At 44.6% G+C, this 17,014-nt stretch overlaps 1 protein-coding gene across 1 annotated transcript in view; it reads left to right on the forward strand.

The window, feature by feature from the left end:
• sbf2 (SET binding factor 2) overlaps window positions 1–17,014 on the forward strand; it is a 139,775-nt gene that overhangs the window by 88,593 nt on the left and 34,168 nt on the right. The window contains 1 exon segment of the mRNA XM_045210021.1: window positions 11,512–11,580. Within this exon segment, the coding sequence (XP_045065956.1) occupies window positions 11,512–11,580 (69 nt within the window).

The following is a 17,014-nucleotide window of genomic DNA, read 5'->3' on the forward strand; positions in this document are numbered from 1 at the left end:
AGTGATGGAATGAAGCTGCTGGTCCTGCAGTAGTCTCCCTGTGGTACAGAGCTGTTGAAAGGCACCACAATGACACTGGGCCTCGTTTTATAATAACTGCAGATTAGTCTTCTTTGTTGCTAGATCTGTCTGGCGAATACCGGACCGTTCTGGAATGTACAGAACAATGTAGAAATGCTTGTCTATTAGGTTGTTTAATGTGGCTGTTTTATATGATAGCTGGACTGCAAGCGTGTCTGACATGTATTGTGTTTCTCCCCGAAATGGGATCCTGATGTGGAGTAATTTTTTTTCAAGGAACAGATTAATAGTATTTCTGCAGATAAATACTTTTTTCCCTCAAACTGGACGTGAGCATTTTAATTGACGTTGCATTGGGAATACTGAATCCCTAGAAAGATGCTATAAAGCGAAGCATGTGAGATGCATTCAATACCAACCTTCAGAGTTGATTAGTCAGGATAACAACCACGTGTGAGTGTGTGCACCCCGGACCAGAGGATTTTTATATAAAGAGCCAAGCGCAGCGGAGTGACTTAATGTGCACTCATACAGACTGTCTCTCTAGTACTGTGTTTGGTCCAGGGCGCACTTGGCAGGGTTTCCCATAAAACAGCATGGAACATGTCAGGAGAGAGTGACAGGCTGGAGAGAGGGGAGCAGAGGGGTTCTCTCTGGCTGTGGCACAAAGACAGATAAGCATCAGTCAGGGGCGCCTGTCTCTCCTCAACAACCACTATTCAAACCCAAACAACAGATGGAGAGTTGCGGATAGAGTCCACCACAAGAGATGGACATCTCCACACCAAAACATCCCCAGTGCATCTGAGATGAACTGCCTGTCTGCATAGTACTGCACTGCTGGTGACCTAGTGTCTTCACTCGGTTAGGCCCTTTAAGGTAGATGGATAGAGGCCAGAGTGTATATTATCTCCAAACCTTCAGGGTTCTCATTTCACCAGACATTCCTGTCTTATTTTGATTGAATCTCTGCTTTGCCTCTCAAGACAAAATAAGCAACAATTTTACACATGGAGCCGGTATTTACAATGGAGCAAGGGTTTACTTGCCAAAAGGTCAGATAAAACATAGCGAACATTTCTCTATAATTTTATTTAGCTTTACAGTGTAATACTGTATTGTTATTTCTCCCCTATATTTTCACTAAGGCAACAACAGGCCAGAGGTCCATCCATTTTGCAGTTACTTGGTTCTGATTCGGTGTCCTGGTCTGTAGCCCAGGTCGATGGATTTGTCTCAGATGGGCTGTAAAATGAACAGAAATAGCAGATTGCCTCGGCAGTAATTACTCTCATATTTTATTTTCACCCCTCTCCTCTCAACGCCCTTCCCTGTCAAAAAGCCCTTGGAGATATCACAGATTGCACCGATGCCAGTGATTATGCTGCGTGTGTGTGTGCGAGAGTGTGTGTGATCCCTCAACACCCCACAAAGCTAGTGTGACCTCTACAGTGTGCTATGCACCACAGTCTCTGTACAGTGACAGAACGATGCCTCATTAGAACGGGACGGGAGGCATGTGTTTTTCTATCTAAAAACATCTCACATTCCTGATGATATCATCATCCTGAGGCCAACCAAGAGTTTATAGGCCACATGTAACATGTCAGTTTGGGGCTAACCGTTGGGGTGCGTACTGGGAAAGGGGATACCGAGTCAGTTGCACAACTGAATGCATTCAACCAAAATGTGTCTTCCGCGTTTAACCCAACCTCTCTGAATCAGAGAGATGCGGGGGGCTGCTTTAATCGACGTCCACATCATCGGCGCCCAGGGAGCAGTTGTTGTTGGGGGTTAACTGCCTTGTTCAAAGACAGAACGGCAGGTTTTTCGAACTTGCCAGCTTGGGGATTTGAACCAGCAACCTTTCGGTTACTGGCCCAACGCTCTTAGGCTAGGCTACCTGCCGCCCCCTGTGTTGCTCTGGCTCTGTTGACAGTTAGAAGGCTAGCGTTAGCGGTTCAAACTGGTTTGAAGGGGCACACATCCACAGGGAGCTGTGTAAGAAATGGCTCTGCCTGTACATTAGTGCAAAGGTGAGCAGATTGGAGGCTCATAGAAGACAAATGTTTGTCCTGCTGAGTTTCTCTGTACTACAGTATGAATCAAAGCAGTGTGTGTATACAGTACGCTAAGTTTCTGCTTACTGACAGACAACCAGGTGAGAGAGGGGATAGTCATTTCTAATGAAAGTAGGTGTGTGACCTCATCACTCAGCGTAGTACTATAAATCAGGCTATATTGTAACTCAGTGGATGTCTGTGTACATTCACTGAGCCCCAGCTTTGCCGTCCTCAACTCCCCACTGTCCTGAAGCAGTGCACTCAAGGCAGAACATAAGTCACCTCAAGTACTTGTAAGTTTTCTTACAAATCTGAAAAATGTTTATTTCTGAGGAAATGTCATTCCCTGGTGCAGAACATGCCCATGTTTGTCCCTACTGAACCTGTATCTGCTGTGACTGTTAGACACATTTTCCCGCTCTCATTAAATGCTTCAAGGTTTGTTTACATACCTTACCCCGTTTCTTCATTTATTGCAAGTATTTGAAGTATTCAAAGTAAATATTTACCAGACTTTCATTGAGTCAATTGTTATTTAAATGAGAGAAAATCCTCCGTCAGTGCGTTGGAGGCCTGCATGTCTGTCTGTGTCTGTGTGGTGTGAGTGATGTGATTGGCTGATTGAGCCATCACCAGAGGTATCAGATGAAGACCACGCAGTGTTACTACTTCCTGTTCCTGTCCTGTCAGGCCTCAACCCAGAGGCAGGCAAACACATTTTTACACAACTTCTTTGAAAAATCAATGAGCTCTGACCAAACACATTAGTTGTCCATTCCTCAAGTGCTTTGACCGCAACGGTTACAGTAAGATGCTGACTAAGCTGTCCAAAGTGGATGCCAGTGCTATCGGTGCTGGACGCATCTTATCTGTATATGTGGTAAACATTCTGCAGCTGTTTTAAGTCGTATCTCCTAAGTGACAGCTGCATGACTCAGACATGACTGACCTTAATTAGAGTATTTGCACTAATGGGGGGCCTATATGTTTCTGTGTGCGTGCAGCCGCTGTGCAGAGCACCTCTCCTCCCACCCTCCCCTCCAGCTGTTGCAGGTTTGGAAGTGGACATTGCATAAAGCAAGGCCAGGCGAGCGGAGCCCTGCTGTGGAAAAAGGGGTAAATGCATCCTGGCATCCCAACCATTTCCTATCAGAGAGAATTATGGGCCCCATGACAGTGCTCACAAAACACTGGCAGAATGTCATTCACACATGTGCTCCTTCACCTGCGGAGGGTTGTTCGGCAAAGGAGAAAAGTTGTAGGTCCATCCATTTTAGATTAGTTTATGTTCAGAGGTGCTCTGGGTTGGCCAATGCTGTGATGCTATTGGCCAGATAGGCCACAACCAATGTTCCCTCTAAGCTGCGGGCGCGTTGCTCACCTCGGACTGCCGTGCAGAAGAAATATGAGCCCGCACAGAGAAGCACGAGATTGAATTTTACTCAACTTTCTACAGTTTTTCCCCTTTAGTTAACTCTATCAACGTTTCGCTCTACTGTGGCAATTGTGGTTGAATCAATGCAAAACATGCAAAACTAACTGTGCAAGAGATTTTCTTGTAGGCAGAGCGCATTGGAGTAGGATTCTATTGCGTTGACAGGCACTACTCAGGCCCGTATTCTACACAGACAGGTGTGCCATAACCAATCAGAGCTGCAGTAGGTCTATATGCAAATATCCATTTCCATATATGGATCTGTGCCATTCACTTTGAACTGGACTGTGTTTAGGCTACAGTATGAGTGGTCGCTAGATGCGCTTGTTTTGAGATCAAAGTGAGAGCTGCATGTAACCACGTGTGCATATTTGTTCATATTCTTTGCTAGTTAGTGAGTTATTAGCTCAGTTATAGCTCAGTTCTAGTCAACAGTGGGGGAGTGGTTGCTTCCAACAAGAGAACAAAATGTTTGCATTTCTAGCCATCTTTGAAAAGCGAGTCAGGTAAAGAGCTTTTTTATTTCTTAAAGGGGAAGAGTTGTATTTTGAGACAGCCTTGAATAAACTAAGTAGCCAATAGGCAGAGGGTAGCATAATTTGTCTGATTCTCTGTAATAATGGTATGGGAATAATAATGTAACGTGGTTTCTTGCATCAAACACAACATTTTCAGTCACCTTGTCTGAAGGACAAGTGAATAAACAGGTTAATGTCAAGCCCTGCATGTATTTTCTATTTATTTTTTAAGTCTAATGGAATGTAGGCGTTGAACACCACACATTGGCTGCTACTGTAGACTGAAAGATAGAACAGCTATTTCCATGTTAAAATGTTATGTGTTTTTCTCCATTGTTTTTGATAGTAGGCGACTGGTAGGCCTACATTATGATCAAATAGCCACAGTAGCCTACTTGGCCATTGTTAAAACTGTAACTTAAAGCAGGTACAGCCTCAGTGTTCACAGTAAACGCGCGCCTGAAGTTGCACAGAATTTTCGCAACGTTCAAGTTTGCGCTCAGCAGACCTGAAATTTGCTCAGTGCCCCCCCCAAAATTGAGGGAACATTGGCTACAACCCCATTCAGACTAGGGTGTGAGAGTCAGGGAGCCTGCTTGCTCTCTCATTGGTATTGGTATTTATTAGGATCAAAAGCAGCAGCTACTCTTCCTGGGGTCCACGTGAAACATGACATAATACATAGAACAGAACATTATTAGTCAAGGGCTGAACTACATACATTTAAAATGTCACACATAGCCTACATACACCATACAGTACCAGTCAAAAGTTTGGACACACCTATTCGTTCAAGGGTTTTTCTTTATTTTTACTATTTTCTACTTTGTAGAATAATAGTGAAGACATCAACACTATGAAATAACACATGGAATCATGTAGTAACCCAAAAAAGTGTTTAAAAGAATCAAAATATATTTCATATTTTACATTCTTGAAAGTAGCCACCCTTTGCCTTGATGACAGCTGGGCGCATTCTCTCAACCAACTTCACCTGGAATGCTTTTCCAACAGTCTTGAAGGAGTTCCCACATATGCTGAGCACTTGTTGGCTGCTTTTCCTTCACTCTGCAGTCCAACTCATCCCAAACCATCTCAATTGGTTAGAGGTCGGGTGATTGTGGAGGCCAGGTCATCTGATGCAGCACTCATCACTCTCCTTCTTGGTAAAAATAGCCCTTACACAGCCTGGAGGTGTGTTTTAGGGTCATTGTCCTGTTGAAAAACAAATGAAAGTCCCACTAAGCCTAAACCAGATGAGATGGCGTATCGCTGCAGAATGCTGTGGTAGCCATGCTGGTTAAGTGTGCCTTGAATTCTAAATAAATCACACAGTGTCACCAGCAAAGCACCATCACACCACCTCCTCCATGCTTCACGGTGGGAACCACACATGCGGAGATCATCCGTTCACCTACACTGCGTCTCACAAAGACATGGCGGTTGGAACCAAAAATCTCCAATTTGGACAGATTTCCACCGGTCTAATGTCCATTGCTCGTGTTTCTTGGCCAAAGCAAGTCTCTTCTTCTTATTGGTGTCCTTTAGTAGTGGTTTCTTTGCAGCAATTCAACCATGAAAGCTTGATTCACGCAGTCTCCTCTGAACAGTTGATGTTGAGATGTGTCTGTTACTTGAACTTTGTGAAGCATTTATTTGGACTGCAATTTCTGAGGCTGGTAACTCTAATGAGCTTATCCTCTGCAGCAGAGGTAACTCTGGGTCTTCCTTTCCTGTGCCGGTCCTCATGAGAGCCAGTTTCATCATAGCGCTTGATGGTTTTTGCGACTGCACTAGAAGAAACGTTCAAAGTTCTTGAAATTTTCCAGATTGACTGACCTTCATGTCTTAAAGTAATGATGGACTGTCGTTTCTCTTTTACCAAATAGGGCTATCTTCTGTATACCACCCCTACCTCACAACACAACTGATTGGCTCAAACGCATTAAGAAGGAAAGACATTCCACAAATTAACTTTTAACAAGGCACACCTGTTAATTGAAATGCATTCCAGGTGACTACCTCATGAAGCTGGTTGAGAGAATGCCAAGAGTGTGCAAAGCTGTCATCAAGGCAAAGGGTGGCTACTTTGAAGAATCTCAAATATAAAATATAATTTGATTTGTTCAACACGTTTTTGGCTACTACATGATTCCAAATGTGTTATTTCGTAGTTTTGATGTCGGCACTATTATTCTACAATGTAGAAAATAGTACAAATAGAGAAAAACCTTTGAATGAGTAGGTGTGTCCAAACCTTTGACTGGTTCTGTATATACAAAAGTATGTGGACAGCCCTTCAAATTAGTGGATTTCAGCTATTTCAGCCACACCTGCTGCTAACAGGTGTATAAAATTTAGCACACACCCACGCAATCTCCATAGACAAACATTGGCATTAGAATGGCCCGTACTGAAGAGCTCAGTGACTTTCAACGTGGCACCGTCATAAGTCAGTTTGTCAAATTTCTGCCCTACTAGAGCTGCCTGTAAGTGCTGTTATTGTGAAGTGGAAACGTCTAGGAGCAACAACAGCTCAGCCGCGAAGTGGTAGGCCACACAAGCTCACAGAACGGGACCGCCGAGTGCTGAAGCGCGTAGTGCGTAAAAGATAGTCTGTCCTCAGTTGCAACACTCACTACCGAGTTCCAAACTTCCTCCGGAAGCAACGTCAGCTTCATGAAATGGGTTTCCATGGCCGAGCAGCTGCACACAAGCCTAAGATCACCATGCGCAATGCGAAGCTTCGGCTGGGGTGGTGTAAAGCTCGCCGCCATTGGACTCTGGAGCACTGGAAACGCGTTCAGTGGAGTGATGAATCACGCTTCACCATCTGGCAGTCCGACGAACAAATCTGGGTTTGGCGGATGCCAGGAGAACGCTACCTGCCCCAATGCATAGTGCCAACTGTAAAGTTTGGTGAAGGAGTAATAATGGTCTGGTGCTGTTTTTCATGGTTCGGGAATCTTAACACTACAGCAAACAATGACATTCTAGACGATTCTGTGCTTCCAACTTTGTGGCAACAGTTTGGGGAAGGCCCTTTCCTGTTTCAGCATGACAATGCCCCTGTGCACAAAGCGAGGTCCATACAGAAATGGTTTGTCGAGATAGGTGTGGAAGAACTTGACTGGCCTGCACAAAGCCCTGACCTCAACCCCATCGAACACCTTTGGGATGAATTGATTGCTGACTGCGAGCCGGGCCTAATCACCCAACATCAGTGCCCGACCTCACTAATGTTCTTGTGGCTGAATGGAAGCAAGTCCCCACAGCAATGTTCCAGCATATAGTGGAAAGCCTTCCCAGAAGAGTGGAGGCTGATAGCAGCAAAGGGGGGACCAACTCCATATTAATGCCCATGATTTTGGAATGAGATATTCGACATCAGGTGTCCACATACTTCTGGTCGTCTAGTGTATCAGTACATACACTCTATCTAGGACTATTAAATAATAAAGTGCAAATTACAATACACAATATATAAAATGGCTGTGTCTCATTACAGTCCCCTTTGTGCAGTAAGGTGTTATTTTATTTGTTTGTTTTTATCTGTTTTTATTGCTAGCTTGAGTTACCTGGGGTGGCAGAGTTTCCATGTAGTCATGGCTCTATTTTAATACTGTGCGTTTCCCAGGCTCTGTTTTGGACCAGGGGACTGTGAAGAGACCTCTGATTGCATGTCTTGTGTTGTACCGATGAGTGTCCGAACTGTGTGCCAACTGCTTGAACAGACACTTCGTTACCTTCAACACATCAATACCTCGCACAAAGACCAATAGTGATGCAGTCAATCTCTTCTCAGCTTTGAGCCAGGCGAGATTGACACACATGTTACTGACACTTGCCCTCCGTGTACATCTAAATGCGATACGTGCTGCTTTGTTCTGATACGTGCTGCTTTGTTCTGGACCAACTGCAATTTACCTATGTCCCTCTTTGCAGTACATGACCACACAGCTGGGCAGTAGTCCATGTGTGACAAAACTACAGCCTGTAGGACTCGTCTGGTCGACTGAGATGTCAAGAAGGCAGAGCAACGCCCTGTTATGGACTACTGCTTCCCATTTTAATAACCATTGAGTCTATATGTTTTGACCATGACAGCTTGCTATCTAGGGTTACACTCAGCAGTTTAGTCTCTTCAACTTGCTCAATCGCCACATATTTCAATAATAGAGGTTTAGTGTTGAGCAGGTGATTCGTTTTTGAGATATTTAGCACTGATGGCTTTGCTTTGCTAAAGGGAGGAGTGTCCACAGATTCCCATTCATGCAATATCGTGATGTTTTCTTTGCCCTCCTCTCTACTAGGATGTACTGCTGTGTGTTTGACAGTCTCACACAGCGTCTCCAGCCAATCTCCCTCCAGGTCCTGGACAGTAACTTTCTTTAAGGTTTCATTTAGAGTCCCCCACTTCTCCTGCTCTCCTTTAATATCCTCTGTCAGAAGAGGAGTCGGTTCTTGCTGTGAAAAGTCTCCTCTGCTCTGCTTGGGGTTGCAGATCTGTCAGTTTCTTGCCTGGTTGGACAGGCTAACATAACGAAGGCACTGGGAAGTTTCTCATGAGCATCATTCCCATGTACAGATAAATCCGTATCGCTTTCGGATGTCAGCCAGCAGGACCAGGTAAACATGGCCAGGGAACACTGCACAGGCCAGGAAGCGAACAGTGATTTTATTCCATGCTTCTGACATTCAATTTGATTAGTGTACCATAGTTTGTAGTCTGTCTTTGTCTGCGTGTATGCTATGTGTCTGTGTGCACGTCTGTGTGCAGTATTATGCTTGTTTGTCAATGAGTCAGCTTATGATGAGTGAGTATGGTTTGTGCTCTATGGTTCCTGTATTAATAATACCACAGCACAGCAGCCTCATAAAAGCCTCCTCCAGCTCCCTTTCTCTGCTTTAAATGCCTGTCTCAGTCGGACGGTTCCTGGAAAGCGCTGAGGGAGAGGTGTCTGGAGTTTGCAGGAAGCTGCTCTCTGCTCACTTCCTGTCATGGGGGTCTGTTAAACGTGCGGGCCAGGGTCTTTGTTTGCTGAGTATAGGCCTACGTGTTTATCAGGGGCAAAACACCATGAGTCATCCATGAACCACAGCCTTGAGAGAGAATGAAAGAGATGGAGGAAAGGGGAGACGGCTTCCTCCTTCCTAAGCGGAGCTGCAGGGGTGCACGTTGCTCTCCTCACACTTCCACACACAGATACGCTTACGCACATACATTTATACACACACGCCCGCCCCTGCACTCTTGCATGTGCTCGTATGCGCTGGGCTCTGCGGCGACTGCAGTGTCCCGAATCATAAACGGCAGCATTCCTCTGTCTCAATGTAAACAGGCTTACGTGCTGCTGGTGAACCAGGGATAACTCCAAGGACATGCAGTAGAGCTTACACAGGCCAGCAGACATCAGGGTCTCCCTCACACGTTGCCTTCTTTCAGTCATTCAGCCTCACTGTAGTTTGGCGTCTTTATACTCTCAGTAGGGTTTGTTGTGACCTATTGGCCTAGGAAGTTCTGTACTACAGTAAATCATGGCACTAACCTGGATAGCTGCTACTAAGACATCAAGTCTTCCCTAAACTTGGCACTTGAAGAACATCACTTTTCCTCTTCTGTCAGATTACCATGCGGTCCTGTTTGTAGATGATACTGAGGTCGGCTAAAGTAAACGGGATTGTGCCAGAATGACATATGAACATGTACACTGGGTCTGTTTTCTTACAGATAGCAGAGCACTGCTTGGTCTTATGACAATTCTTTATGCTCTGAATCAATGCTTCTGCCTTTTGATGTTGACAGGCTCGGCTCAAGGCATTACAGTACAGTGTTGTGGAAAGATGAAGTAGAACGATGCTGTATGAAATGTTAGCCCAGACTTTGCTCCTCTGACCTTGTGGTCTTTTTGTCTGAATAATGACGGCTCTTTTAAATGTTCCCATTTTTCTGCCGTTGCACTTCCGCTCCTGGAGTTATTTTGAGAGTTTTCACTGGGTTCTTTGAACCTCTGTGACCTGCGGCATTGTCAAGGATGCCGGTAAACAAAGCTTTCGTGGCGCTCCAAACTGGAGCATTCAACCACAACCCAAATAACTGAAAACGAACTGCAAGGGGAAAACAAGAACGTATATAGCTCGGTCCATGGGGGGCCAGGCTTTCATGTTTAGCTGAAGTCCGTGTGTTTTGCATTTGCTCCTTTCTGTACATTCCTCAGTTTTTTGTGAGGGATGAGGGAATGGGGGAGTTATCCATGAAAAGGCCCCCTCTCCACTATTGGCAAGTCCAGCATTCCTGTCACAATCCCTTCACCCCCCTCTCCTGCCAAAATGAGAGGCTCTGATTGCATGTGTGTGAGGTTGTGTGCGTCTTTGTGAAAATGCAAAGTTTGTCTAATGCGTGCATGGTTATGAAGTGTTTGTTCGTATGTGTATGAAAGATGGGTTGTGAATGCAGATGTGTTTAGGGTGTGTGTTGTGTGTGTGTGCACGTGTTTGATTTATTACGTTCCCTGCCCTTGGGGTCCCTGTGAGGGTTATGAGACACAGCACCAGATCAGGATCAGCTCTGCTGTTTTGACATGGACTTAAATCAAGTTTCCGGCGGCCATTCTCATTTTCCCAGTTGAACAAATGAATCCCAACAAAGCTCATGGAGATAACTACCAATTTCCTGTGTGTGGAGATCTTTTGGGTCCGAATTGGGTGCTTTTCAGATTTTCTCCTTTTCCCATCCACTCTCTATGTTCTCATTCCATTTGGGCCTTTAAGTCCCCAGCTCTGCCGAATGCCATACTTATCTCTAATGCTCCATTGAATACAACTTTCTTTTATTTCAAACAGACCCCAGTACAGATGCATTCTGTGAGTGGTGTAAAAATGATGGGAGAAATAATAGTCAGCTGCGCTCTAGCTGTTTCAAAAAATCAAATGTCTGTTTTTTTGGACTCACCATGGTGCTTGACTAATGGATGTTTCATTTTATAGCCAAGACAATTTGTGATTTTATGCAACATCCCATGGTTTTATTGAATACTTTTGTAGATGTTGATCCCGGAAACTCTGGGATGTCATCTGGAGCAGGAATGCAAAACATGAAATGACCAATAAATAGAGAAATTGGAACATTCTGACAATTGTCAGGATTATATAAGTCTATTGGAAGCATATGTCCCAACGCTGCAGTGGCCTTAATAGGGAAAGTATGGCTGGTGCCAGCCCTGAAGATTAAATTACTCAAATTATTATTGTAATTTTTGCAAACAACTACAGTATTAGATTTTGCTCGTACGTAATGTTTTTTGGAGAGGTGTACTGCCCAGACCTTCTTAACCCATAGAGATATTACAGGTACACTGCCCAGACCGTTTTGACCCATAGAGATATAACAGGTTTACTTGGTGGCCTGACCTGCTGCTGTAATATTGTCATGCTGTGTTTTAACCTAACCACTCCCCTGTTGTGTGACCCACAGGACTGCTCCAGCTCTGAAGAGTACACGGTCGCCTCCGCCCTGCTGCCCCTGACGACGGCCTTTTACCGGGTGAGTGACTGACTGACTGGGAGATTCCACTCCACAGAGGTCTTCTCCTCTCACACAGAGAGAGCGGATAGAGAGTCAGGCAGCAGGTCCTTTTGATTATATTGCTCAATCAAGGGCAGGACGGCCTGGCATTCACCACAAGCTGGCCGTCTTAATGGATTGTATTTTTAACAGGGGGTTGGCAATAATAGAAAAAGGATGGGGTGTGATATTCCAGCTGTCCTGGCACTGGTCCTGTTCTGAAGGTTGCCACTGGTGCATGCAGCATGCTCTAACCTCATGTCAGGAGATGTGTTCCAGGCAGGACAAGAGACTTCCCAGGCCTCCGACCATACAGCTCTGACCACCAGCCTCAGTTGGGACATGGGAGGGGACAGGGGAGTGTCCCGTTTGTTCTCAGACTAGCCACATTAGGGTAAAGGGGGTGAGAACTGTACCTCACACCAAAGCCAAGTGGGCTGCTGTGGTTTGTGGTTGCCAATCCGCTGTGATCAAACTCGGTTGCTGCAGCGCGCACCACAAATATGTCCCCACAGCTCTGCTGTTTCCACGGCGACAGACAACTGTGGGTTGTTGCCCTGCATTGGGTACAGACCCTAGAGACAGAATTTGGACCTCGCCCACTCTCTGCCATTGTATGACTCACCCTGTTCTCACAGGACAGGCTGATGTAACGCTCCGAGATAAGCCTGCTCTCTCTGTTTCCCAGCCAGGTTAACCATTCTATCAGACCACAGTGGCATTGGAAATGTACTCATATAGTAAATTATCTAAATAAAACCAAGGGGATTGTCTCTGTTTGTTGATACAGGTGTGCTGTGTGACCTGCTATGTAATGGTGGTGAGAGCAGAGCATTTTTTTTTTTAACATACTCTTCTGTCTCTGTACACAAACAGAGTAAAGTGGTCACAGACCCCACTACAGCACATTGTTGATAGTTTGGTTTGTTGCTATAACGGAGTAACAGTGTCTCTCTGTGACCGTCAAGTTGTCAACACAACACTGTGACCCTAGGCTCCAGCTTTCTACCTCTTCATTAAGACATCTGAAAGCCATTGCCCAAACTCATTGGATTTCCTGTCGTTTTTTTTTTCTGTCTTCCCATTTTACGTAACCATACAATCTGATTAAAGGATTACATTAAAGGACCTTATTACCAGGTTTTCAGAAAGAAACACGAATCCTGAGAGGCATCTCTTCGATTCTCGATTCGAGGGGTCTGGCACAGAGAAGGAATGATATCGTGAGATCCTGAACGCAACAGATTTTTCCCAGCTTTCCAAAGAAATGGCATTAACTGTAGAGTCCAGCGTGTGGTCAGGCAAATTGCGAAAAGCAAGAGCGCAGGAATCCGCCACGGTCCTATTGTGGAATCTCTTGTTTGATGAAAAACGCTATGAAAAAGCTGGAAAAACAACGTATCCCAAAAAAACGGAGCACCTTAAGATGGTTCACAACGTTCCACAGAGGTTCTCGGGATAATCGCAGAATCGCACGATAGTCAATTACATACTTCTGCAAAATGTCTGTTGGCCTGCTTTACTCTACCCCCCATCCTGCAACATTTCCCCATAGTCTTTGACTTTACCACACTGACTGTTATGGGGCTGTTCAAAGCATGCCTGGCAGCAGATGAAGGAGCCAGTGGTTTTGTGAGTGTTTGGTTTATCCCACGCTATAGTAGAGGACCATGACAGTCTACTGTAGGACACTGCTGAGAGAACCATTTGTAGAATCGTTGGTTGGGAGGAAGGGGACCAGAAGGAGTGTCTTCTCTTTGTATCCAGGTGACAATCGTGACAAAAAGGTGACAAAATAGCAGATGAAATGTGCAATAATTTTTCAGTTGTGCATGTGTTTTGTTACGAAGCCAAAAAAAGACAATTTCATCCAGAACCGTTTTGTTGCTTTGCCATGGAATGGTTTTGACACGGGTCTTATGGTCAATATTATTTGCATACCTTTTCATGGAAGATTAACTCTGATTTAGGAAAACAACACGTCTCGGGTACATGTTGCACATCTGTGTCCAAGTACTCCTAACCTCCAAACACAGCCTTACTACAACAGCACACTGGCCTCAAGTCAAGACAACCTGCTGTCGGTGGATCCCATTTAGATTTCCTAGAAGGTGAAGCTGATCTGATAGGTGTTTACCTGTGGGTCACGCCAGCGGAGGAGAACCTGTAATAAAATGGTAGTTCAAACTGGGCCAGAGGTATCCCCAGAAAGGCATTTGGGCAGTAGGATGAAAGACTTCCACACACACACAACCTGTCTGTAATCTCCATAGAAAGACTTTGTTAATCAGTGCTCAAGTGGCTTTGAGTGAGTGATTAGGTTACTCTTTTACACATTTTGCATAACCATAGTAACCCTGGCTTGCCTCGTGAATTTGCTGCATAGTTTCATTATGAACATGTTCTTATTTTTGAGTTTCTCATGTAGATTACTTTACAAGATCAGGCCTATTGCTTTCCTTGAAAAGTATAATGCCATCCGTGTAAATAGTGAACTGTACATAATAGACAGTCTTGCAGTGGCAAGGACAATACATGCCGTACGGTAGCACGTGCCATTGACAACATCCGCCTTGCTGGTTACTGTACATCGTTTTTTTTTACTCCAGCCAGTCCTCATGCTCAGCCCACAGGAGTATATATCACCTAATCGGGAAGTTTTACATCCCCTCCACCCTCAACTCCTCTCAACGAGGTCAGTTGGCTTAAGGCCCTTTCCTATTAAAACCGCTGCGTCACCTGCACCTGTCATCCATCACTCCTCATTGACATCTTCCCCAGAGCCTCTCAGCCCCTCAACGTCTGCTGCCCGCAGTAACGACAATGAGAAGAGTGGATCAGGTCTGGAAGAAATTAGGTCAGGGCTTCACATTCTGGGTTTTATCACCACAATATGTAATGTGTTCAATCACCACAATGCCCTCATCTGAAGGCTGCCCACAGAAACACACTCTAAACTAAAATGACCCTTTTATAGTAAATCACCTGTCTTAAGGCGGAGTGAAAATTCATGAAAGCCCAAGTCAGGGATTTCTTATGAGGTTTTTCTCAACTTAATCTGATGAATGTATGGGGCTCCCGAGTGTCGCAGCGGTCTAAGGCACTGCATCTCAGTGCTTGAAGCGTCACTACAGACCCCCTGGTTCGATTCCAGGCCGTATCACAATTCCAGGCCGTGATTGGGAGTCCCATAGGGCAGCGCACAATTGTCCGGGTTTGGCCGGTGTAGGCCGTCATTGTAAATAAGAATTTATTCTTAACTGACTTGCCTAGTTAAATAAAGGTTAAAATTAAATATAAAATAATAAAACATTTTTAGATTGCCCGTTGCCCGAATGTAGATTGGTCAAGTGTCACGTTTGTGGTCAAGTGTCACGTTTGAGGTCAAGTGTCACGTTTGTGGTCAAGTGTCACGTTGGTCTCCTTTCTCTTAGCTTTAGTCTGGCTAGTCTGGACCCTCCCCAGTGGACTGTCTTCAGCCCACAGTGCTGCTGCCCAACCTCTCCTCACTACAGAATGTGGGAAGCTTCCCAGCAATGTGCCCGCTCACACTGAGTGTTTGTGCGAGAGACATTGTCTGTGTTTGGTTTGTGTTTTGGGCAAATGTTCATACTGAAGAGCCGCCTTTCATTGACCTATATTCTATATTCTGCCCCTATCTTCACGCTGTCTGTCTGGTGTCTGGCAGGCTGCACAGTGAGGTCTGCTAAACTAAACCAATCTTGGAACAACATATGTTACTTACTTTAGAGGGCTTTGTGTCTGGTGTAGTCGTCATAATACAGTCAACAGGTTGAACTGTGTTTGACAGGAGCTTTTGGGTTAAACTTGGTTGGCGTGCTCTCTCTTGGGCTCAGTAAGTAGTTTACTTAAACTGCATGCAACCTTTGTACAGGCCATATCTCAGTTAGCAGTGACAGGTTGTTGTATTGTTCTGTATAAATGTTTCTGTATTTCTCAGAAATATACTACTTCTGATGATAAACCCCATCTTACTACAAGCGTCAGCACTGTTTGGGTTGGTGTTATTGTACCCTTTAATAAACTCACATTTTTATTCATGTTTTTGTTGTTGCAATTGAATGTAGACCAAGAGTAGAGATCTGCCTACCTCTTGGCTCTATGAGTAAATTAATTCATTGGATGCGCCGCGGCTGCTGTCAAAACCAAAACATGATTCTGGACTCAACACAGAAAACCGCTGGACTGTTTGCATTCTTTCTGCCACCGTTTATGCGTGGAGGGTTTGGAAGGTTTTCCCTGTCAAGCTGTTTTACGTTTGGTCCTGGGGAGGACAGATGACTTACGGCGTGACCTTTGTGTCCCTGTGAGACGTCTAGAGCTGGACTCGTCTTTGTTTACGTTGTAGAACATTTATGTTCACAGTACATCCCGCATGTATACGTATGGCGTGATGGACTTGTTTGTTCCACGCTTTTCAACATGTTGTCTCCTCTGTTTGTTTGACTCAGTCATTTGTGTAAATACATTGTTTGGATGGAGACGTCTTCAGTGCTACAGGACGCAAATAACTCCAATGACACAATAGTGATTCATGGGGAATAAATCTAGAAAGATTGATTGGTCCTGTCGTGATATTTTATTCCCCCAGAGTCTCTGTCACAAAGGACTATTTTTATACCCATGGACACCAAGTGATTTGCTCCAAAACAACCATAAACTATTTTGTTGCCCAATTCTGGTCACGGATCAAACACGTCTCTTTTCCTCCAGTGTCCAGATACATACAGGTCAACCAGCAGAGCTATGAGACATCGTACCTCCCTTTAGAGCTGATGAACACACCCTGAGCTGTCTCTCTGTATATGTCTCTGTCTCTCTCACTATCTATCTAGCTCTATGGGAAATACTATATTATTGAAGAGTTACCACCTTTTCCTTCAAAAGTCGTGTCATAAACCCTAACATCATCCTTCTGGGATCCCCTAGCCAGACCTTGAGCTCTTTTTCTGTCTCTCTCTCTCTCCCCCTCTCTCTCTCCCCCTCTCTCTCTCCCCCTCTCTCTCTCTCTCTCTCTCCCTGTCTGTCTGTCTGTCTGTCTCTCTCTGTCTGTCTCTCAATTCAATTTCAATTTCATTTTAAGGGCTTTATTGGCATGGGAAATGTATGTTAACATTGCCAAAGCAAGTGAAGTAGATAGTAAACAAAAGTGAAATAAACAATAAATATTAACAGTAAACATTACACTCAGAAGTTTCAAAAGAATAAAGACATTTCAAATGTCATATTATGTGTATATATACAGTGTTGTAACAATGTGCAAATAGTTAAAGTACAAATGGGAAAATAAATAAACATAAATATGGGTTGTATTTACAATGGTGTTTGTTCTTCACTGGTTGCCCTTTTCTTGTGGCAACAGGTCACAAATCTTGCAGCTGTGATGGCACAC

This window comes from Coregonus clupeaformis, chromosome 32, assembly GCF_020615455.1.
Source record: "Coregonus clupeaformis isolate EN_2021a chromosome 32, ASM2061545v1, whole genome shotgun sequence".
NCBI classification, from domain to species: Eukaryota; Metazoa; Chordata; class Actinopteri; order Salmoniformes; family Salmonidae; genus Coregonus; species Coregonus clupeaformis.